The sequence below is a fragment of the Erythrolamprus reginae genome, chromosome 6 (genome assembly GCF_031021105.1).
Source record: "Erythrolamprus reginae isolate rEryReg1 chromosome 6, rEryReg1.hap1, whole genome shotgun sequence".
NCBI classification, from domain to species: domain Eukaryota; kingdom Metazoa; phylum Chordata; class Lepidosauria; order Squamata; family Dipsadidae; genus Erythrolamprus; species Erythrolamprus reginae.
In genome coordinates, this window is record NC_091955.1 from 22,990,321 (window position 1) to 23,015,866 (window position 25,546).

General features: G+C 41.4%; 1 protein-coding gene across 2 annotated transcripts in view; it reads left to right on the top strand.

The window, feature by feature from the left end:
* The window catches only part of TRABD (TraB domain containing), a 46,598-nt gene that overhangs the window by 15,750 nt on the left and 5,302 nt on the right, over positions 1–25,546 (top strand). The window contains exons 5-9 of one of the 2 annotated variants that reach the window (XM_070755385.1): positions 183–323; positions 9,914–10,024; positions 14,165–14,304; positions 22,629–22,801; positions 25,071–25,182. In XM_070755385.1, coding sequence (XP_070611486.1) covers positions 183–323; positions 9,914–10,024; positions 14,165–14,304; positions 22,629–22,801; positions 25,071–25,182 — 677 coding nt within the window. Of the gene's footprint in view, positions 1–182; positions 324–9,913; positions 10,025–14,164; positions 14,305–22,628; positions 22,802–25,070; positions 25,198–25,546 lie in introns of both variants that reach the window. The other variant, XM_070755386.1, reaches the window with a different exon arrangement.

Consider the following 25,546-nt stretch of genomic DNA (forward strand, 5'->3'; position numbering starts at 1 on the left):
TAGTTGCATTTAGCTATTTGGAACTTGTAAAGTTTTCAAAATAGAACAGAAACATTTATTATACTCTACTGCATTTTTAAAGAAGTCTCCAATGAGGCTATTCGGCACTCTAGTATAGAACGTTGCAGGTTGGTTCTTTTTAATTTTGTCTGTAGGTTTGAGCCTGAATCCATCTCTTGCAGACAATACAGGAGGTACAGCCTGATGTGGTTGTGGTGGAGCTGTGTCAGTATAGAGTTTCTATGTTGAAAATGGATGAAAGAACTTTGCTAAAGGAAGCCAAAGAAATCAACCTGGAGAAGCTTCAACAAGCTATCAAGCAGGTATGTTTTCCTTTATATAAAGTCCACTTGTTTTGGGTGTGTGAGATACTTCATCACAAAGAGATTTCAAATCATAACTTTTCTATTTCTTTAATCAGCTGCAAGTAAGGCCAATGTTGAGTGTATAATATGACATCAGGGTTTTTGTCGCAATTTTCCAGAGGTGTATAAGTGTGCACAGCATTAGAGCATACACAGTTGTGAATACAAGCGTAAACTTGTGTAAGTTTAAATTTTCCAACTTTTGCTGAAATTCCTTTAGAACAGGATTGTTTTTGAGGTTCCATTGCTTTTTTCTCACTCCGAGCCAAAACTATTTCTTTTATCTAAGTCAGGGCTGTCTGTTAAGTATTAAGAAGTTAGCAGAGTTACTGAACACATGCATAGAGGCTAAACGTGGAGGTTATATCCAGCTAATGTTCACATAGATATGAGCAGTACTTCTAATAACTAGACCATTGAATGTTTAAATATTATCTATAATTTAATAATAATAATTTATTAGATTTGTATGACGCCCCTCTCCTTATAGTAGCCAAAAAGCGTAGTCAGTTCCAGTCCTAGTCATCTACATCAGTGATTTTCAACCTTTTTTGAGCTGCGGCACATTTTTTACATTTACAAAATCCTGGGGCACACCACCAACCAAAATGACACCCTAAGACACTCTCCTCTCTTTTTCCATCCCTGTCTCCTCCCCACCCTTGTGTGTGTGTGTATACACACTCTTGAACCATTTCCAAAAACGGCTGGGTTTTTTCTCTTATTCTTTGGGTGCTTTTTATCATATGCTTTAAATCAAGAGTCACTTCTCTCTCTCTTTTGTTTCTCTCTCTTTCCTCTCATTCTCTGAATAATTTTCTCATTTCTCTTTTTTCCTCCCCTTTTTGCTCATTTCTCTCTCTCTCTTTCTCCCTTCCTCTCCTTTTCTCTCTCTCTCTCTTGCTTTCTTTCTCTTTCTCTCACTCTTGCTTTCTCTATCTTTCTCTCTTTTCTTTCTCTTGATTTCTCTCTCTCTCACTCTCTTTCTTTCTCTCTCTCTCTCACTCTCACTCTCTCTCTCAGCAAAAAGTTGCGAGACTGGAACCTGAGCTTCCTTCTTCGTGGCACACCTGACCAGGTCTCGCGGCACACTAGTGTGCCATGGCACACTGGTTGAAAAACACTGATCTACATATTACAGTAAGCAATAGTCTCAATACATATCCAAAGTAAGTTTTATTCAAGACATACAACCAACTTGGGGGCTACCATCAAAGAGCGTTCTGAAACTGCAAATTGTGCAGAATGCAGTCGCGGGAGCAGTCATGGGCCTGCCCAGATATGCCCATATCTCTCCAGCACTCTGAGGACTACATTGGCTGCCAATTGGTTTCTGCAATTCAAAGTGTTGGTTATGATCTATAAAGCTCTATATGACATTGGGCCAGAATACTTGCAGGACCGCCATCTGAGTCCCAGAGACCGGTCAGGTCCCCAGAGTCGGCCTTCTCCAGGTCCCATCAACTAGACCAGTGTTTTCCAAACTTGGCAACTTGAAGATATTTGGACTTCAACTCCCAGAATTCCCCAGCCAGCAAATGCTGGCTGGGGAATTCTGGGAGTTGAAGTCCAGATATCTTCAAGTTGCCAAGGTTGGGAAACACTGAACTAGACAATGCCGTTTGGCGGGACTTCGGGGAACAGCCTTCTTTGTGGGGACCCAGCCCTCTGAAATCAGCTCCCCCCCAGAGGTTCGCACTTCCCCCAACCTCCTCGCCTTCCACAAGAGTCTTAAGACTCATCTATGCCACTAGACTCTAGCCCCCTGACCGACAAATGTATTGAGAGTAAGTCCATTGAATGGGAATGATTGCCTTTTTATGGGTTTTTTTTTGGTTTTTTAGGTTATAAATTTAAATTAATTGGATTTAGGATGTTATATATTGTTCAGTTATATGTTGTAAGCCGCCCCAAGTCCTCGGAGGGGGGGTGGGCATAAAAGTCCAATAAATAAATAAATTTCAAGCTTACTTACATAATACATATACATTAAACCAGCATTTAGCACAAAGCAGTTCTACAGCAGTCATGCAGACAAACTAGCAGAAAAATAATCAGGAAGAGTTCAGGAAGAGAGAGAGACACATCTGGCTCCCTCTTATAGCTAATTGCAGCACTAGCCCTTAAAGCAACATTGTGCTAATTCATGGCACCGGACCAGCTTATCTCAGGGACCGCCTTCTGCTGCACGAATCCCAGCGACCAGTTAGGTCCTACAGAGTGGGCCTTCTCTGGGTCCCGTCAACTAAACAATGTCGTTTGGCAGGACCCAGGGGAAGAGCCTTCTCTGTGGCGGCCCCGGCCCTTTGGAACCAACTCCTCCCAGAGATTAGAATTGCCCCCACCCTCCTTGCCTTTCGTAAGCTTCTTAAAACCCACCTCTGCCGTCAGACATGGGGGAACTGAGATATTCTTTCCCCCTAGGCCTTACAATTTACGCCTGGTATGTTTGTATGTATGTTTGGTTTTATAATAAGGGTTTTTTTTAGTTGTTTAGTATTGGATTGTTAGATGCTGTTTCTTATCACTGTTGCCGCCCCCGAGTCTGCGGAGAGGGGCGGCATACAAATCCAATAAATGAATGAATGAATGAATGAATGAATAAATAAATAAATAAATAAATAAATAAATAAATAAATTCTCTTAACCATACATTGCTGGTTTAAGTTGTATATTGGAAAACCAACTAGTCAAGTATACAGTACTGACACTGTCCAACCTTGGCAACTTTTAAGACTTCTGGATTTCAACTCCCATAATCAGGGAATTGAAGTCCACAGTTGTTAATGTTGCCAAGGTTGGGGTCCCCTGACCCAAGTGTTTCTAACCTTAAGGAGTGCAGTGTGGTGTGAAGGGCTAATGTGATTTGGTCCCTTTTCCTCTGCTCAGCCATGCTCTCAACATCGTGTCCATTTTACAGTTGAAATGAGTCATTGCATATAGGTTGGAAGTAAAACAAGGAGCAGAGAGAAGAGGAAAAACCTGTTTCTAATGGTGGAGAAGGAAATACTCTCCAGAGTATGCAGGGATATAAGTAAGGCCCAAACAGAATTGCTCAACAGCCATTTGATTCAATTCAGTTCAATTCAATTTATTAGATTTGTATGCCGCCCCTCTCCGAAGACTTGGGGTGGCTCACAACAATGATAAAAACAATATTACAATGGCACAAATCTAATATTAAAAATAACTAAAAACCTTATCATAATAAAAAAAACTACACGGCACATACATACCAAACATAAATTATAAGGAGCCTGGGGAAAAGATGTCTCAAATCCCCCATGCCTGGCGGTATAGCTGGGTCTTGAGTAGTTTACGGAAGACAAGCAGGGTGGGAGCAGTTCTAATCTCCAGGAGGAGTTGATTCCAGAGGTCCGGTGCCGCCACAGAGAAGGCTCTTCCCCTGGGGCCCGCCAGACGACATTGTTTAGTCAACGGGACCCGGAGAAGGCCAACTCTGTGGGACCTTATCGGTCGCTGGGATTCGTGCGGTAGCAGGCGGTTACGGAGGTATTCTGGTCCAATGCCATGCAGGGCTTTAAAGGTCATAACCAACACTTTGAATTGTGACCGGAAATTGATCGGCAACCAATGCAGGCCACGGAGTGTTGTAGATATGTGGGCGAATCTGGGAAGCCCCACGATGGCTCTCGCGGCCGCGTTCCGTACGATCTGGAGTTTCCAAACACTTTTCAAAGGTAGCCCCATGTAGAGAGCGTTGCAGTAATCGAACCTCGAGGTGATGAGGGCATGAGTGACTGTGAGCAATGACTCCCTGTCCAAATAGGGCCGCAACTGCTGCACCAGGCGAACCTGGGCAAACGCCCTCCTCGCCACAGCCGAAATCCTGGGAGAAAAATGCTGCTGTGCTATGCTTGTACCCTCAAATCCTCTGAAGCACCTTTAACTCGTAACAGTTCACATAGCCCTAAAATACACTGCTCAAAAAAAATAACAGAAACACTTAAACAACAGAATATAACTCCAAGTAAATCAAATTTCTCTGAAATCAAACTGTCCACTTAGGAAGCAACACTGACAATTTCACATGCTGTTGTGCAAATGGAATAGTTGTGCAAAGGAAATATTCAATGAGAATATTTCATTCATTCAGATATAGGATGTGTTATATGAGTGCTCCCTTTATTTTATTTTCAGCAGTATACATAACCTAAATAACAATAGCACTTAGACTTACTGTACATACCGCTTCACGGTACTTTACAGCCCTCTCTAAGCAGTTTACAGAGTCAACATATTGCTCCCAAAAATCTGGAGCCACATTTTACCAACCTTGGAAGGATGGAAGGCTGAGTCTACCTTGAGCCTGGTGAGATTTGAACTGCCAAATTCCAGGCAGCTGGCAAGTAGCAGAAGTAGTGCAGTACTGAACTCTAACCACTGCGCCGCTGTGGCTCAAAATACAGTAATACCTCATGATACGAACTTAATTGGTGCAAGGAGGAGGTTCGTAAGACGAAAGGTTCGTAAGACGAAACATTGTTTCCCATAGGAAACAATGTAAAGTCAATTAATCCGTGCAACCAAAAAAACCCCCGCAAAAAAACTGCTTTCGGCGACTGCTGGGAAGCCGCGTGGCTGTTTTAAAAGGTGACAGCCGGCCTGGGGGGCTTCCCAGCACCCCCCCGAACCCCGAACCCGGGTTCGGGGGGGTGCTGGGAAGCCCCCCACCCCGGCTGTCACCTTTTAAAACAGCTGCGCGGCTTCCCAGCTGTCTCCCGAAGCCGAATGCCAAAGCCGAACTTCCGCGTTCGGTGTTCGGAGACAGTTGGGAAGCCGCGCGGCTGTTTTAAAAGGTGACAGCTGGGCTGGGGGGCTTCCCAGCAACCTCCCGAACCGAACCCGGGGTTCAGAAAAATTTTGCCTCTTCTTACGAACTTTGTTCGAGTTACGAACCGGCGATCGGGAGGCTTCTGGGAAGCCCCGCCACCCGGCTGTCACCTTTTAAAACAGCCATGCGGCTTCCCAGCAGTCTCCGAACGCCGGTTCGTAACTCGAAAAAAGTTCGTAAGAAGAGGCAAAATTTTTCTGAACCCTGGGTTCGTATCATGAGTTGTTCGTAAGACGAGGGGTTCGTATCTTGAGGTACCACTGTATAAGGGAGAGAGCCTCAAATGCAACTCAAGAAGATTTTAAAAATGAAAAACTCAGTTACATAAAACCTGTTGGGCAGGACAATCAAATAAATCATCATTTTGAAATGTGATTATTTGGTGCAACTTCCAATGATTTGCAGATAGAGAACCAAGATGCAGTAAATTTTTGATAAAATCCTTGGCAGATTGGACTCCATATTCTAAACATTTCTATTTGTTCCTTATTGAGTATGGGGAGAGAATGGGTGATTAATAACTTGTGACTCACCCTAAAGAAACAGTTTCTGTTTCCTGTGACATATTGCAAATATTGCAACATTTAGAGGTTACAACAAATGCCTACAAAAGGATGTACCTAAAATAAAATGATTTTCTAATCTACGTTTGGAAACAGAAAATGTAAGCTGGGGGATGGGGTGTAGAGTTCCTCTGTCAATAAAGAACTCTGGTTAAAAAAACACCCTGATAAATATATATAACAGTGAAATGGTTTTAGGGGAAGTTGTTTGAAGTGTTAATATGGTCTGCAGTGCTGTTATCCGAATATTTTAGTTCCTACAAACTGGCAATGTAGAACTTTGTTCAATCTTTGTGTATGTACAGTGGTAACTCTACTTACGAACTTAATTCGTTCCTTGACCAGGTTCTTAAGTAGAAAAGTTTGTAAGAAGAAGCAATTTTCCCCATAGGAATCAATGTAAAAGCAAATAATGCGTGCAGTTGGGGAAACCACAGGGAGGGTGGAGGCTCTGTTTCCTCCCAGGAGATTCCTAGAGAGGCCCCACGGAGGCTTCTCCTTGCCTTTTCCAGCCCTGTTTCCTTCCAGGAGATTCCTAGAGAGGCCCCACAAAGGTTTTTCCCTGCATTTTCCGGTTACAGTTTCGGAGACTTGGGTTTGTCAGTGGAAAATTGTTCTTGATAATTGCAAAAAAAATCTTGAATACCCAGTTCTTATCGAGAAAAGTTTGTAGGTAGAGGCATTTGTAGGTAGAGGTACCACTGTATACTAACATGAACCAATTGGAGGTGCAGTGGTTCAGTGACTTAATGACTCTGGTGGTGGTCTCCGCTCCATAAGCCCTAGCACTGTGTGGCAGGGTAAGCTGTCAGTTGTTTCAGTACATGTCCACCTAATAGTTTGAAAGCATTTTCGATGCAAGTAGATAGATAGGTACCACTTGGATGGGAGTTGGTGCTCTGTGCAGTCAGTCAGATGACAGGTTTGAACCAGGCGGGGGTTGCTACTAACCACCATTAGCGGGTCGCCACCGTGCACACATACGCAACCCAGCGAGATTTTGCTTCTGCACATGCACAGGAAGTAAAATCTTGTGAGAGGACGCATGTGCAAGAGAGAGATTTCGGTGGGTTTTTTTGCTTCTGCACATGCGCAGAGGCCAAAAAAATGCCAAATTTTTTTGCCAAAACCTCACGTACATGTCCTCTCGCAAGGTTTTGCTTCCTGCGCATACGCAGAAGCAAAATCTCGCTGGGACGCACACGCATTCTGGCAACACATAGCTGTGCGTGCGGCTCCATTTTCGCTACTGGTGCGCAGTGTGGCCCATAGCAGGCTGCCTCCCTGTTTGTGAGGCAGCTCCGGAAAGAGAGGGGCCCTTTGGTGATACTGCAGGAAGGGCTACTCATCTTTCTCTCTGGTGTGAAGTCACCTGGCCCTCTTGTGGTGTACCTTGGAAAGCGCATAAGTGTGTCCTGCAACAGAGCTGGTATCTTGGCTAAGCCAAATTACTACTCTGCAGTTGCATTGTGATCTGCTGGCGCTTGCAACAATGCCATATGCTAACAACAACAACAATTTGAATTGTTAATTTTTTACCAGACCCAGATTGTGATTTGAATTGAAGATTAACCGTAACCACAATAGCAACATGCACCAAGGACATTTAGAAATTCTGTCTTAACATAAAAGTACTGCCTGATGGCAAAGGAATTCATTAATGCCATTGTTTTCAAAGGAGCAGAATGCTACGTGATTGTTTTTAAAGTAGAAAACCAGCAATTTAAACAAACAAATAAACCTTTTTTGTTGTTGATTTAAGTAGCAAGCAAATAAGCTGTATGTTGGGTTGGGTTGGACCATTCAATTGATGATTTATTTAGGGAATTATTTTTACTGTTCCCTGACAAGAAGGTGGAAACAAACATTAGTATGCTAGAACGAGTTAGATAATTTTAGAACTATTTTCTTCCCTTTTTATTGTTCTAACAGATGATTTAAAAGTTTTTAGAAACCTTTGGATTATATCTGTATAATTACCATTAGTCTGAATCAGTGAAGGTCGCAGACACTGAATGTTATGGATCATATACATGGGGGCCTTTGCACATGTTAGAGTCAGGGGTGAAATACTACTAGTCAGCCCAGTTGGGTGTACCGGTAACGGTGGCCACCAGTGATTCGGAGAACCAGTAGCGGCAACAGCATGAAGCCCCGCCCGGACGCCACCATTTTCTTTTTTTAACCCTCTGCGCATGCACAAAGCCTTCCACAAATTCTACACATGCAGAGGAAGCCTAAAAGGTCATTAAACAAGGCTCAAATTGCCCCCCTGTGGGGCGTGGGGCCCACATCGGGAACCACTGGTTTAGCTGAAGAAATGATGACCTCACACGGCGTAGATAGTCTAGTCATAGTCTAGCCTTGAAAGTCTTCATGGCTTGGGGCCTTATTACCTTAGGACAAGGGTAGGCAAAGTTGGCTCTTCTATGACTTGCGGACTTCAACTCCCAGAATTCCTGAGCCAATCATACTAGCTCAGGAATTCTGGGAGTTGAAGTCCACTTGTCATAGAAGAGCCAACTTTGCCTAACCCTGCCTTATAAGGGGCAAAGATATTCAAACTTGGCAACTTTAAGACTTGGGGACTTCAACTCCCAGAATTCTCCAGCCACCATAGCAGCCTAGCTAGCTGGAGAATTCTGGGAATTGAAGTCCACAACTCTTAAAGTTGCCAAGTTTGGGAACCTCTGCCTCAGGGACTGTCTCTTCCTGGTTGTTTCTGTCCATCCAATTCAGTCAGGTCCAGTTAGCAAAGGAATATCAGGTAGGAAGAACCTGGAGTCTTGCGTTCTCTTCCCTAGGTCCTCTCTTCTGGAATCTCGATGGCCTTTTGCAAGACTGTGTACTTGGTACTGTTTGTATTTATTTTATGCTGTTTTAATTGTTTTTATCAGTCTTTACGTTTTATGCTGGTTGCCTCCCAGAATCACTTGATGAGATGGCAGCTATAGAAATCAAATAAATAACATAACCTGTCATTTTAGTCCAGTGCTGGCTGGTAGATAGATCATTTTTGCCTTCCCTGTTAAGGGCTGAAAGAGCCAACTTCTTTCTTTCTTTCTTTCTTTCTTTCTTTCTTTCTTTCTTTCTTTCTTTCTTTCTTTCTCTTTCTCTCTCTGTCTATCTATCTATCTATCTTTTATTTATTTTTATTTTTTAAATTTATTTTTTTATTTTTTTATTTTTTGTTTTGTCAAGTACATAATGTAGGAATGTGAAGAAATAATCATATTAATATACAGTGTCCCCTTGATTTTCGCGGGTTCAAACTTCGCGAATAGCCTATACCACGGTTTTTCAAAAAATATTAATTAAAAAATACTTTGCTGTTTTTTTCTATACCACGTTTTTCCCCGCCCGATGATGTCATACGTCATCGCCAAACCTTCGTCTGCCATTGCTGATTGGCTGAAATCTCGGCCAATCAGCGTTATTGCAAAAAAATAATAATTGTTGTTAATAAATAATTATGTTTATAAATATCAGGATCACTTAAGTGTCTTATTCAATGGTGAGTACCAGTAATAATGGTGAGTAAATGGTTGTTAAGGGAATGGGAAATGGTAATTTAGGGGTTTAAAGTGTTCAGGGAAGGCTTGTGATACTGTTCATAGCCAAAAATGGTGTATTTACTTCCGCATCTCTACTTTGCGGTAATTCGACTTTCGCGGGTGGTCTCAGAGCACATCCCCGCGAAAATCGAGGGAACACTGTACATGAGTAAAAGATTAGAAGATTAGAGATATTTAATGTTCATATACATGATGATAGTAAGACATAAAGAGACATTAGGACAGGGGATAGGAGGCACGTTGGTGCACTTATGCACTTCTACGCCTAAGGTAGGATTAGAACTTGTCCCTGTTCTCCTTGCTCATCATCATTACTGGTGCAATAGCTGTGTGTGCAAGTGTGTGTGTTTCCTACACACACACTCTCACACACAAATTTCCTACAAAGACTTTATATGGTTGTAGGAAATTTGCTAGTAAGCCAACTCCAAATAGTAGAAGAGCTATTTTTCCGCTTTCGCAAGACTGTTAGTGGAATTATATTTGGTTTTTCTTCTATTCAGTTTCAAGGGTAAGGCATTCATTTTAATGATGTCTCTTCCTCCCTCATGTCAGAATGGGCTGATGTCTGGATTGATGCAAATGCTGCTGCTGAAAGTGTCTGCACATATCACGGAACAATTAGGAATGGCTCCCGGAGGTGAATTCAGGGAAGCTTTCAAAGAGGTGAGTTTAAAATAAAAATAACAATACTTCCCCCACTCCCCCAGGGCAATGCTATGAATTGCAAAATACTAGCAGCTAATACACACACACACACACACACACACAAACGTACATACATACATACATAACCCAAGCTGATATAGGAGATGAGCCTGTAGTCTAATGGTTAAGGCCCATGCCTTACGAGGCAGAGGCCCCAGGTTCAAATCCCAGTAAGGATGTGGCTACCTGATGAAGGCAAATAAGCCCGAAATAGATCTATAGTACTCTCCCTTCCTTTTCATTATCAGCAAAATATGTTATACATATATATATATATGCACACACACACATGCACTTCTGCACTTCTATTCTAGTTTTTCTCATCCTTCCTATCATCCTTTTCCTCCCACTTAGGACTGTATGACTGTAACTTGTTGCTTGTATCCTAAGATTTTTATTAATACAGTGGAACCCCGACATAAGAGCTGCTCTACTTAAGAGCAACTCGAGATAAGAGCTGGGAGGGGAGAGATATTTTTGTTCTACTTACAAGCCCAAATTCGAGATACAAGCGCCAAGGAGCTGTCTCCTGAAGCCAAACGCTAACTTCCGCGTTCGGCTTCAGGAGACAGCTGCGAAGCGGCGCGCGTGTTTTAAAAGGTTGCAGCCGGCCTGGGGGGCTCGGGGGGGTGCTTGCAGCTTTCTTTCTTGCTCTTTTTCTTTCTCTCTTTTACCTTCCCTTCCTCTATTTCTTCTTTTCTTTCTCCTTCCCACCTTCTTCCCTCCCTCCCTCCCTCCCTTCACTCATTCCTCTCTTACTCTCCCCTTTCATAAGTTTCCTTGCTTCCTTCCTCTGTTCCTGTCCCTTCCCCCTTTCTTTCTTTCTTTCTTTCTTTCTTTCTTTCTTTCTTTCTTTCTTGCTTGCTTGCTTTCTTTCTTGCTCTTTTTCTTTCTCTCTTTTACCTTCCCTTCCTCTATTTCTTCTTTTCTTTCTCCTTCCCACCTTCTTCCCTCCCTCCCTCCCTTCACTCATTCCTCTCTTACTCTCCCCTTTCATAAGTTTCCTTGCTTCCTTCCTCTGTTCCTGTCCCTTCCCTCTTTCCTTCCTTCCTTCCCACCCTCCGTCCATTCATTCACCCATTCCTCTCTTGATCGCTTAAAGCCGGTCCCTGGTGCAAAAAGGGTTGGGGACCTCTGTCCTACAGGATTGGGTGGCAGAGAAGTTGAACATATGTAAATTTAAAAGTTTAAGAAAGTTTACAAGTTAAGTGAAAGAAACTTCATTATTCATTTATATGTACATGTACATTTCTTCATTAAAAACATGTCTTTCTGCATAATTTAGACTAACTTTGTGAGTTTTTTGAGGGCTGGAACCAATTAAAATTATTTACATTAATTCCTATGGGGAAAAGTCGTTCGAGATAAGAGCTGCTCGACTTAAGAGCCCAGGTCCGGAACGAATTAAACTCGTATCTCGAGGTACCACTGTATTGATTGTTTCTTCATTGCTTATTTGACCCCTATGACAATCATTAAGTGTTGTACCACATGATTCTTGACAAATGTATCTTTTTCTTTTATGTACGCTGAGAGCATACGCACCAAGACAAATTCCTTGTGTGTTCAATCACACTTGGCCAATAAAATTCTGTTCTATTCTATTCTATACACACACACACACACACACACACACACACACACACATATGTATGTATGTATGTATGTATCCATTTATTATTTATTCCATCAGATTCTCCTGGGCCAATTTCTACTGTTTAAACATGGAAATAAATTATTTTTTTTAAAAAAGTTTAAAAATATCCATCAAACAGAACGGGATAACTCACTGCATCCAACTTGCCATGGAACAACCTCATTGCCATACAAGTCAAAATTTCAACCAAACTGTGACCAATAATAATAAAATAAATACAAGATAATAATCCAGAAATACAAGAGTTGCAACAGGATCAACAAAAACATGGTTGCCAGTGAATAAAAATATGTGAATGAAATGATTAGTACAGAGTTGAACTTGCCTGCAGTGAGTTGTCCTAGGTCAGTGATGGCGAACCTTTTTGTCCTCGGGTGCCGAAAGCGCATGTGTGTGTGCTATGACGCATGCGCGAGTGCCCACACCCATAATTCAATGCCTGAGGGTGGCGAAAATGGCCTTCCCTGCCCCCCAGAGGCCCTCTGGAGGCCTGAAACAACCCATTTCCCAAATTCTGGTGGGTCCAGTAGGCCCATTTTTTGCCCTCCCCAGGCTCCAGAGGCAAAAATGTTCTCCATCTCCCAAGATACTCTCCAGAAGCTGACAATGCTCTCCCAGATCCTCCGGGCGAGCCAAAAATCAATTGGGCAGCATGCACATTGGAGCTGACCTAGGGTAACGTCTTGCATGCTACCTGTGACACCCATGCCATAGGTTCACCATCACTGTCCTAGGTAGTCCTTGATTTACAACTGTTCTGCCCCAGCTAAGAACGTAGCAAACACACAGTTTGTTTGAACTTATTTTAATCAAGAACCGACTACTAATAACTGTTTTAGTAGAGGTCTCTCACACACACAAACCTAAAGGCAGTCTTTTCTTTCAAAAGCCCAACTGTTAATTAATCATCACTAACAGCAGGCTTTAAGTTCAGAAAGTCTTAAATCATATAATAGCAATCCCCCCCCCCCATCCTCGTTCGCCTCAAAACCCATTCAATCTTTTCATTTGCCCTGGATCTTAAACCATCAGTCATTTATTTTCAATTATACCACATAAAATCTGGTTGTGACAGGAAGCCACATATATCAAAAGCTTTCTCTTGAACCTGGGTTGTGGCTGGCTTGGGTATTCAGTAGAATCAAAAGTACAAACATCATTATCTGCATCAACATCACCATCACCATTATTTACAATTGTATCACAGCAACCAGTTGTTTCACTGGATTTGGCATTAATTATGAGTCGAGCCCCAGCCAGGAGTCTAAGACATCATAATATATTTTCAAAGTACAGTGATACCTTGTCTTACAAACTTAATTGGTTCCGGGATGAGGTTTGTAAAGTGAAAAGTTTGTAAGACGAAACAATGTTTCCCATAGGAATCAATGGAAAAGTGATTAATGCGTGCAAGCCCAAAATTCACCCCTTTTGCCAGCCGAAGCGCCCATTTTTGCGCTGCTGGGATTCTCCTGAGGCTCCCCTCCATAGGAAACCCCACCTCCGGACTTCTGTGTTTTTGCAATGCTGCAGAGAAATCCCAGTAGGGGAATCCCAGCATCGCAAAAACAAGCGCTTCGCTGGCAATAGAAGTCCGGAGGTGGGATTTCCCAGCGAAGGGAGCATCAGTGAAATCGCAGCATTACAAAAACACCAAAGTCCTTGAAACCCCATCTCCAGACCTCTGTGTTTTTGTGATGCTGCGATTTCACTGAGGCTCCCCTCACTGGGAAACCCCACCTCCGGACTTCCGTTGCCAATGAAGTGCCCGTTTTTGTGCTTCGGGGATTCCCCTGCTGGGATTCCTCTGCAGCATCACAAAAACACGGAAGTCTGGAGGTGGGGTTTCCCATGGAGGGGAGCCTCAGGGGAATTCCAGCAGCACAAAAATGGGCGCTTCGCTGGCAACGGATGTCCGGAGGCAGGGCATCTCAGCGGCGGCGGTGGGTTTGTAAGGTGAAAATAGTTTGTAAGAAGAGGCAAAAAAATCTTAAACCCCGGGTTTGTATCTCCAAAAGTTTGTATGATGAGGCGTTTGTAAGACGAGGTATCACTGTATATATGCTGAACCAAGCAGTGCAACTTTATGCATTTGACTGATGGTGATTTTGCCGATTTTAAGCTGTTTTTAATGTAATTGCAGTGCTTTTGGGACAGCACCCAGTGTTCCAATCACCACTGGAATTACCATTATTTACCATTTTTAAAATAATAATAACAACAACAACAATAAAAATATTGTTGTTGTTGTTGTTGTTGTTGTTATTATTATTATTATTATTATTATTATTATTATTATTATTATTATACCAGATCTTCCAATGGGCAGCTTGTCTTTACTGATAAACGAAGATAAAAATGAACAAAGACATTGATGTCAGTATTATTGTATATCCTTGTTGTTAGAAACTTATGCAGCGCTAATCTGACTCCTGTTCTAGGCGAGTAAAGTGCCTTTCTGCAAGTTTCATCTCGGAGATAGACCTATTCCAGTCACATTCAAGAGAGCCATTGCTGCACTTTCTATCTGGCAAAAAATAAAGCTTGCTTGGGGCCTCTGTTTCCTGTCTGATCCAATCAGGTAGGCATAAGTGTGACAATTAGTCAACAGATTGCATAGTTCTCAAGGGGTACTGGATGGCTTGTGCAAACATTTGCAAATGCATTGAAAGAGTGGATGAAGATAGCACGTCTTTATTGCTAGTTCTGTAGCAAAATCAGGGAAAGTGTTAATGTAGGCAGGCTAAGGTTTGCTAAATAGCTCTCGAGTAGGATATAAATCTGTAGCTTAGAATATGGTATTTATACAGCAACTCACAGGAAAAATATAACAATTCGGAGGCTAGAACACATGAAAAAGGACATACTGATATACAAAATATTTATTCCAACATGAATAGCAAAGTTCAACCAGTAAGCAGAAATTCAGAAAACAAATAAAACATAAATAAAAAATTTCTATGGTGGATGACATCATTAATTTATTTTATTTATTAAATTTATCTGTTGCCCAACTCCCAAAGGACTCCGGACAGCTTAACAACAGAAAAAAATATATTAGAAACATCTTAAGCATTAAAACAATTAAAACCCATACATACATTGTTAAGAATGTATAACAATCAGGAAGGGGGAGATTGTGATCCCGCTATATAGAGCGCTGGTGAGACCACATTTGGAATACTGTGTTCAGTTCTGGAGACCTCACCTACAAAAAGATATTGACAAAATTGAACAGGTCCAAAGATAGGCTAGAGGAATGGTGGAAGGTCTTAAGCATAAAACGTATCAGGAAAGACTTAATGAACTCAATCTGTATAGTCTGGAGCAGTGTTTCCCAACCTTGGCAACTTAAAGATATTTGGACTTCAACTCCCAGAATTCCCCAGCCATCCAATGCTGGCTGGGGACTTCTGGGAGTTGAAGTCCAGGTATCTTCAAGTTGCCAAGGTTGGGAAACACTGGTCTGGAGGACAGAAGGAAAAGGGGGGACATGATCGAAACATTTAAATATGTTAAAGGCTTAAATAAAGTTCAGGAGGGAAGTGTTTTTAATAGGAAAGTGAACACAAGAACCAGGGGTTTACAATCTGAAGTTAGTTGGGGGAAAGATCAAAAGCAACATGAGAAAATATTATTTTACTGAAAGAGAGTAGTAGATCCTTGGAACAAACTTCCAGCAGATGTGGTTGGTCAATCCACAGTAACTGAATTTAAACATGCCTGCGATAAACGTATATCCATCCTAAAATAAAATACAGAAAATAGTATAAGGGCAAACTAGATGGATCATGAGGTCTTTTTCTGCCGTCAGTCTATGTTCTATGTTTCTAAATCAGCATGTGACAGAGTGTTACATTTAGAAGAAATATTTTTTGGAGAGAGACTGTCTGAGGATTATTATTCTACTACAATCTTAAGGAAAGTTGAAGTAGCGGAATGTTGCTAGACCAATGGTTCTCAACCTTCCTAATGCTATGACCCTTTAACACAGTTCCTCATGTTGTGGTGAACCCCAACCATAAAATAATAAAATTATTAGGAAACTCAGGGGTGGGTTCTAACTTACCTTGCTACCAATTCACTTCCTCTTGCACTGCATGGTTGTGCCTCGTAAGCACGCCTGCGATTTGCGCAGACGCACATGTTCAGTGCCAATTTTTTTTAAAAATGCAAAAAAAAGAACTGAAAACAAGATGGCAACACATGCGCAGTGCCAGAAATTTGGCTTCTGCACATGCTCAGAAGTTCTGATGGTAGAGATTTTTTTTTTTTTTGCAGTAGCCTATTTGCATTTGGGTGGACCCACCTGGAGACGGATAGAGGAGTGGTATCTCAATTCCTAAGACCATTGGAAATATGTATTGTCCAGTGGTCTTAGGCGACCCCTGTAAAAGGGTGTTGTAACCCACAGTTTGAGAACCGCTGTGCTAAACAAACAGAATTTACCGTATGCCTGAATTATCTTTTAATTAATTGTGGTGATCATTGCCTTTCCTGTTTTTATTTCCAGGGGGGGGGGAAATGTATTTAAAATGTAACTCAAAAGCAGTACATTTCAAAATGTTCTGTAGGATAAGGCACAAATAGCCAATTTGGATGATCTAATTATATAAAACATTTTTGAGAAAGCCAGCAATTTCAGCCAGAATTTCATATATAGAAGAGTTTATTTTATTAATCTTATGTGCTTCCTTGAAATTAACAGGGTAGGTTGAACTTGAAAGGGGAATGCAGAATACCCTACCTCAGAAAAATTGTTAGTCTTCAGATCTTTTCAAAATGACTACTACCATGTCATTGACTAGATCAGTGTTTCCAAACCTTGGCAACTTGAAGATATTTGGACTTCAAATTGGGGAATTCTAGGAGTTGAAGTATAGATATCTTCAAGTTGCCAAGGTTGGGAAACACTGGACTAGATGGAGCTCTTACTTCCCTGTAGATAAGGTTGCCTTCATGAACTTCTACTGCTTTTAAAAAGAGATTTGCTTTTACTTTTTGCAACTGTAATCTGTTTTTATATTTAAGCCTTACTAGCTCTTTGTGCAAGAGTGTAATCTAGACTGTTTGATCTAGTTCATAAGCATCAGTTGGTAAATGGTTGCACACATTAAAAATGAGCCCCAGATCCCTATTTTTTTTTCTGCTGGCATTTCAGCTGGAAGAAAAAGTCCAGTGTGTAGCTGAGATGGATGAGATATTGTGTGAACCGGTATTCTTCAAAGGCTTCTAGAGAGCCCTCTTGTGCAAGCAGAGTAGAAAAAAATGGGAAGTTTTGATCTATTTATTTATTTATTGGATTTATATGCTGCTGCTCTCTGAGGACTTGGGGCGGCTTACAATATATAAAAGGAAACAATAAAATAAAATGGCTAAATCCAATTAATTAAAACTAGATGATGTTCTGTCGGGCTCTCTGGTAGAATCCTCCCAAAAATTCACAGGTACAAATTTCAGACACACACACGTTTGAAAATTCAAAACAATGTTCTTTCTAATGAAAATTCACATAAACTAAGCCCTCGTTTGGTATAGCAAAGAGCACTGGTCTCCAAACAAACTGGTAATTTGTACAAGACCCTTATCAGTTCTGTGATACTTAGCTTGCAGCTGTGAGGCAATTCACAGTCCTTCTTCTTTCACAAAGTGAAACACACTTTGCTCTGGTTTAGTTTCAAAGCGGGGAAAAATCAGCACACAAAAGGTCAAAGTCAGTAAAGCAGTCATGAAACACAACGATCAGATAATCCTCCACAATGGCCAAACCCACAGGCTGCTCTTTATAGCAGCCTCATTAATTACCACAGCCCCACCCAACCACAGGTGGCCTCATTTTCTTTGATAATAATCTTTCAGTTGTTGTTGCCTATGCATCGCTCTCCTCATGTGTGGCTGTATCATTAACTCTTGTTCTGAATCCAAGGAGGAGCTAGATAATTGATCTCCTTCTGAGCTGTCTGCCACACTCTCCCCCTCCCTGTTACTCATGTCTTCTTGGTCAGAGGAGCCTTCATCAGCAGATTCCACCGGGGGGCAAAACAGGCCTGCAGCATGTGGATATCTCCCCCACATCCACAGTCCTTGGGGCAGGAGCTGGGCCAGAGCTAACCACAACAGTAACTCTGAATCAGAATGTAATGAAATTCATCTGTCACCCTTAGCATAAACAGCAAACCCATTTGGACACTGTCTTGGCTATACTGATATGAGAATAATGTGAAATAAACTACCTAATGACTAAGGAGTTGTGCCCAGTGGGCTTTTTCTTGGTATCTCAGCTATACCAAGTCTTCTGTTGTAGCATATGCGACATAAACGTAACAGCCAAGCAAGGCTGAACATCTCTCTCAAAAAAAAATGACATCTTATAATTAGAATGTGTTTTGTGTACTTTTAGTCATCCACACCTCCCACTCACTCTGTGAGCATAGTAAGGTAACAGCTTTTTATTAATTTTCTGTTGCCCGTTCTTGGCAATAGAAATGCCTCCTAAGTTTGTTTACAACTATGTTCTTGCCAACAGTTCTGGTCTAACTTGCTCCTGAACCAGATTTCCATTCCATGCAAAGAATACGGACAATGATTATTCAAAGGGTTATTTCTCTTGCAAGAAGATATTACATAAATGTAGGTTATATTACTACCACATAGTTAAAGGATATTTTTCTACCATTGCAATGTCCAGATTGCACTAGTTGAAAGTGGAGGAGTCTTGCAAGATGATTAATAATAATAATAATAATAATTATTATTATTATTATTATTATTATTATTATTATTATTATTTAGATTTGTATGCCGCCCCTCTCCGGGGTGGCTCACAACAATAAAAAAAAACAATATAACAGTGAACAAATCTAATATTAAAAGAAAAAGATATATAAAACCCCAGCAATTATAACCATACAACACATACATACCAAACATAAAATATAAAAGCCTGGGGGAGGTGTCTCAGTTCCCCCATGCCTGGCGATATAGGTGGGTCTTGAGTAATTTGCGAAAGACAAAGAGGGTGGAGGCTGTTCTAATCTCCGGGGGGAGTTGATTCCAGAGGGCCGGGGCCGCCACAGAGAAGGCTCTTCCCCTGGGGCCCGCCAAATGACATTGTTTGGTCGACGGGACCCAGAGAAGGCCAACTCTGTGGGACCTTATCGGCTGCTGGGATTCGTGCGGTAGAAGGCGGTTCCGGAGGTATTCTGGTCCAATGCCATGAAGGGCTTTAAAGGTCATTACCAACACTTAAGCCTTCAAAAGAAAACGACAAAATGTTCAGTATATCTTTTATCACCTGGTCATTGCATTGCCCTTAATTACTACAAGGAGTGCCGCATTTGTTTATGACCATTCCAGAGGTACAACAAAAGTGACTTATGATCATTTTTCACACTTACAATAGTTTCAGCATGTCCATGGTCGATAGATAGATTAGATAGGTAGATAGATAGATAGACAGACAGACAGACAGACAGACAGACAGACAGACAGACAGACAGACAGACAGACAGATAGATAGATACATAGATAGATACATAGATACATAGAAACATAGAAACATAGAAGACTGACGGCAGAAAAAGACCTCATCGTCCATCTAGTCTGCCCTGATACTATTTCCTGTATTTTATCTTACAATGGATATACAGTATGTTTATCCCAGGCATATTTAAATTCAGTTACTGTGGATTTACCAACCATGCCTGCTGGAAGTTTGTTCCAAGGATCTACTACTCTTTCAGTAAAATAATATTTTCTCATGTTGCTTTTGATCTTTCCCCCAACTAACTTCAGATTGTGTCCCCTTATTCTTGTGTTCACTTTAGGTAGGTAGGTAGGTAGATAGAGATAGATAGATGGATGGATGGATGGATAGATAGATAGATAGATAGATAGATAGATAGATAGATAGATAGATAGATAGATAGATAGATGTCAATCAGGAAGCCAAATTGACTTTACAACCGTGTTGCTAACATTAACAGCGGCAGTGATTCACTTAACAACTTAGGTAAGAAGGGTTGTAAAATGGGCCAGAACTCACAACTATCTTGCTTAGCCACAGAAAGTTGGACTCAATTGGGGATGTAAGTTGAGGACTACCTATACCTGCAGATCAGTTTCTGAAGAAATTTGATATTTCTAAATCCTTTTTTAAAAAGTACTGTATTTTTCAGACTCTAAGATGCACCTTCTCCACCCCAAAAAGAGGCTTAAAATTTGGGTGCGTCTTATACTCTGAATGTAGCTTTCCAAAGCTTTTTTTTCCAGCCCTAACAAGGTGCTAACGATCTTCCCAGAAGAAGATTTTTTTCCAGCCCTAAGTCAACACAAATTCACAATTCCAATGCAAGGAGAACATTTAAAAGTGGACTGTGTAAAAAAACTCATAATTGATAGCAATCTTTTCAAGGTTCGTAAATTGAGGGGCCACATTGTTGAGGAAAATAAGCTCATATTTATAAACCACTCAAAATGCTCTAAAATACTGTAGAGCGGTATATAAGTCTAAGTATTAATAGTTTTATTTATTTATATATTTATTTATTTATTGGATTTGTATGCCGCCCCTCTCCGGAGACTCGGGGCGGCTAACAGCAACAATAAAACAGTGTACAATAGTAATTCAATACTAAAAACGATTAAAAACCCATTAATATAAAAACCAAACATACATACATACATACATACCATGCATAGAATTGTAAAGGCCTAGGGGGAAAGAGGATCTCAATTCCCCCATGCCTGACGGCAGAGGTGGGTTTTAAGTAGCTTACGAAAGGCAAGGAGGGTGGGGGCAATTCTAATCTTTGGGGGGAGTTGGTTCCAGAGGGCCGGGGCCACCACAGAGAAGGCTCTTCCCCTGGGTTCTGCCAAACGACATTGCTTATTTGACGGGACCCAGAGAAGATCCACTCTGTGGGACCTAACTGGTCGCTGGGATTTGTGCAGCAGAAGGCGGTCCCTAAGATAATCTGCTCCAGTGCCATGAAGGGCTTTATAGGTCATAACCAACACTTTGAATTGTGACCGGAAACTGATCGGCAACCAATGCAGACCGCAGAGTGTTGGTGTAACATGGGCATATTTGGGAAAGCCCATGATTGCTCTCGCAGCTGCATTCTGCACAATCTGAAGTTTCTGAACATTTTTCAAAGGTAGCCCCATGTAGAGAGCATTACAGTAGTCGAGCCTCGAGGTGATGAGGGCATGAGTGACTGTGAGCAGTGACTCCCGGTCCAAGTATGTTTGCAACTGGTGCACCAGGTAAACCTGGGCGAATGCCCCCCCTCGCCACAGTTGAAAGATGTTTCTCTAATGTGAGCTGTGGATCGAGGAGGACGATGAAATATCTATCAAATTTCTACACCATCCATTTCACTTAAGTGACTGGGCAATTTACAATTTTGCTTGAGTTGAATGTTATAGAAGTCATTTGTTATCTTTTACATCCTGTGGTAGGTGATGAGTCCTTTAAAAAAGTATACAGCTGGAATATTTTGGGATTCAAGTTGATATTTTATTAACTATAGTTAGAACACCAGATCTTTCCCCCTGTGTTTTATAAAACACAACACCAGACTTTCCCCCAATATTTTACAAAACAGTACTGTACTTTGTAATTAATAATTTATAGGTAGGAAGTGAAGCCTGAACGCTTCTTTTCCCCAAAAAAAAAGTAAATCGCTTAGTTGCATCAGTGAGAAAATAGTTTATTGGTGCAAAATAGGATAAGTTTGATATCATTTTAGGTAGGTTTCTACAATTATTATTATTATTTTTTATTGGATTTGTATGCCGCCCCTCTCCGCAGACTCGGGGCAGCTAACAACAGCAGTAAAACAGTACAACAAAATCCAATACTAAAAAACATTTAAAAACCCATTATATAAAAACCAGTCATACATACAAATAAAATGTATAATAATATACAATGTTGTATATATTAAATTCTATTTGTCAAAGTATTTAAGGTTTGTACCTGAAATAATTTTTAATGATTAATAAACAAAAATATCATATTTCTGACCTCAAACATAAATCTTTCATTTGATATAAGTTCCATCATCATCCATAGATTTTTATCTCCCCACAGAAGTCTCTAGGTAACATCTAAAGCACTTTACTCGTTTCTTTTTGACATTAGTTGTGCAGATTTTTATTTCAAAACTGCTTTGTAGGAGAGGGGAAACACTGTCATTCCGTTCGACTCCAGGTGGTTAATTATTACTTATTAAATGAATATCATCTATTGTCTAAAGCAGTGTTTTTCAACCAGTGTGCCGTGGCACACTAGTGTGCCGCGAGACATGGTCAGGTATGCTGCGAAGCTCAGCAAGAGAGAGAAAGAGAGAGAAAGAAAGAAAGAAAGAAAGAGAGAAAGAGAAAGAGAGAAAGAAAGCAAGAGAGAGAAAGAGAGGGAGGGAAGGAGGGAGAGAGAAAGCAAAAAAGAGAGTAAGGAAGGAAGAGAGAAAGAAAGAGGGATGGAGAGAGAGAAAAAGGAAGGAAGAGAGAGAAAGAGGGGGAGAAATAGAGCGAAAGGGAGGAAGAGAGAGAGAGAGATAATTTTTTTGTCCAAACTTTTTTTAGCCCCCCCACTGCCCGCCCGCCCCCTCAATGTGCCCCATGATTTTGTATATGTAAAAAATGCCGCAGCTCAAAATAGGTTGAAAATCAGTGGTCTAAGGAAAGTGAATTTGCAATGTAGCAGTAATATTTTTAAAAAGAAAGATTATTAATGCATCCTCTCTACCTGTACTAAAGTCTATGGTTGATTCCTACTTGTCATTAATTTCTCAGCTAACTATCATTTCATTGTAATTGTTTTAGTTTCCAGTTTCCATTCTATTTTTTTCCCCTCCCCTCTGAGAACATAATGAAGACATTGAGACATTTTTGTTTCAGTAAAGATGATGTGGAGAAATGCAAACAAAAGGATTTACTAGAGCAAATGATGGCCGAGATGATTGGAGAATTTCCAGATCTTCACCGAACCATTGTTTCAGAAAGAGATATTTATTTGACCTACATGCTGAAGCAAGCGGCAAAAAGGACAGAGGTACCTCGGGCTTCTGAAGGTATGCTGAAGTGCACGAGCATAAAATATACATTATACAGGGGTAGCAGTTCTTACGCTGTGTTTTTTCCCAGCAAAGCTAACCAATCTGCTTAGACCAGTGATTTTCAACCTTTTTTGAGCCGCGACACATTTTTTACATTTACAAAACCATGGGGCACATTGGGGGGGTGGGGGGGTGGTAAAAAAAGTTTGGACAAAAAAATTCTCTCTTCCTCCCTTTTGCTCTATTTCTCTCTCCCTCTCTCTCCCTCTTTTTTCTCTCTCTCTCCATCCCTCTTTCTTTCTCTCTTCTTTCCTCTTTATTGCTCTCTTTCTTTCTCTCTCCCTCCCTACTTCCCTCTATGTCTTTCTCTCTCCCACCTTCCCTCCCTCTCTTTCTCTCTCTCTCTCGCTTTCTTTCTTTCTCTTGCTCTCTCTCTTGCTTTCTTTCTCTCTTGTTCTCTTTCTCTCTTGCTTTCTTTCTTTCTCTCTCTCTCTTGCTTGCTTTCTCTCTTGTTTTCTTTCTCTCTCTCTTGCTCTTTCTTTCTTTCTCTTTCTCTTGTTTTCTTTCTCTGAGCTTCGCGGCACACCTGATCATGTCTCGCGGCACACTAGTGTGCCACGGCACACTGGTTGAAAAACACTGGCTTAGACAACAGTTGAGTCAGCTTAAGCAAAGAGGTTCAATTATCGAGTGCCTTAAAAATTCCTCAACTAGAAACCGCTGGGTGAGATCATCCAAGGGCATGGGGTGAGGTATCATCAGTACGCCGATAATACCCAGTTGTACATCTCCACCCCATGTCCAGTCAACGAAGCAGTGGAAGTGATGTGCCGGTGTCTGGAGGCTGTTGAGGTCTGGACGGGTGTCAACAGACTCAAACTCAACCCTGATAAGACGGAGTGGCTGTGGGTTTTGCTTCCCAAGGACAATTCTATCTATCCATCCATCACCCTGGGGGAGGAATTACTGACCCCCTCAGAGAGGGTCTGCAACTGGGGCGTCCTCCTCGATCCACAGCTCTCATTAGGGAAACATCTTTCAGTTGTGGCGAGGGGGGCGTTTGCCCAGGTTCACCTGGTGCACCAGTTGCGGCCCTATTTGGATCAGGAGTCACTGCTCACAGTCACTCATGCCCTCATCACCTCGAGGTTCGACTACTGTAATGCTCTCTACATGGGGCTACCTTTGAAAAGTGTTCGGAAACTTCAGATCGTACAGAATGCAGCTGCGAGAGCAATCATGGGCTTCCCTAGGTATGCCCATGTTACTCCAACACTCCGCAGTCTGCATTGGTTGCCGATCAGTTTCTGGTCACAATTCAAAATGTTGGTTATGACCTATAAAGCCCTTCATGGCACCGGACCAGGATATCTGCAAGGCACGAATCCCAGCGATCAGTTAGGTCCCCCAGAGTTGGCCTTCTCCGGGTCCCGTCGACTAAACAATGTTGTCTGGCGGGACCCAGGGGAAGAGCCTTCTCTGTGGCAGCCCCAACCCTCTAGAACCAGCTCCCCCCAGAGATCAGGACTGCCCCCACCCTCCTTGCCTTTCGTAAACTTCTTAAAACCCACCTCTGTCGTCAGGCATGGGGGAACTGAGACATCTTCCCCCTTGCCTATGTAACTGTATGTATGATATGTTTGTGTGTATGGTTTTTTATATATTGGGGGGGGGGGGGTTTAGGCTTTTTAATGTAAAATTGTTATTTTAAACTTTAATATTAGATTTGTTACTGTATATTGTTTTTATCATTGCTGTGAGCCGCCCCGAGTCTGCGGAGAGGGGCAGCATATAAATCTAATAAATAATAATAATATATATTTATTAACCTTTTTTATTAGTAAATGCCCGTTAAAAAGGAATTTAAAAAAAATAAAAGAAAGTTTTTAAAAAATAAAGATAAAAACACCAACACTTTCCTATATACAAATCAAGGGGGGAAAGACCCATTAAAATCTCAATAATTGAAATTAGCCATATTGTAAAACCTAATTAATAATAATTCCTTTGCAGGAATCATAAAAAATGCGTAAAAATTTAAAAAACAAAAGTAGAGTTTAAAGAGGAAAGAAAAATGTGTTAAGATAAAGAGGAAAGTACTGTACTGTATATATAAAAAGAAAAAAAAAGAAGGCTCTCTTGATGTTTAACTACAACTCCCAAGATCCTTGGCTGTTGGTCCTATTGACTTCTGCTAAACAATGCATTTGTTTGAATTCCTAAAAGAGTACTGTAAATTTACATTGATATTTCCAATTGTTGTTTCTTTTGCTCTCCATCCTAGCTGAACCTAGAAGATGTGTCCCTTCTGTTGTAGTTGGGGTGGTCGGCATGGGTCATGTCCCGGGGATTGAAAAGAACTGGAACACCGATTTGAATATCCAGGAAATAATGAGGTAATTCTCTCTAGGGTAGGTTTGGTTATTTCTCTTATAGGTTACAATGGCTGCAGTTATCTTGAGGCAAGAATAAAAACAAAAAAGCAGATGAATCGGCATAGGTGCAAACTATAATACAGTGATCCCTCGATTATCGCGAGGGTTCCGTTCCAAGACCCCTCGCGATAATCGATTTTTCGCGATGTAGGGTTGCGGAAGTAAAAACACCATCTGCGCATGCGCGCCCTTTTTCCATGGCCGCACATGCGCAGATGGTGGAGTTTGCGTGGGCGGCGGGGAAACCCCAATCTTCGTCTGCTCGCTGCTGCTGTGGCCGCCCAGCAGCTGATCTGCTCGGCGGCAGCAGCGAGGAGCCGAATCG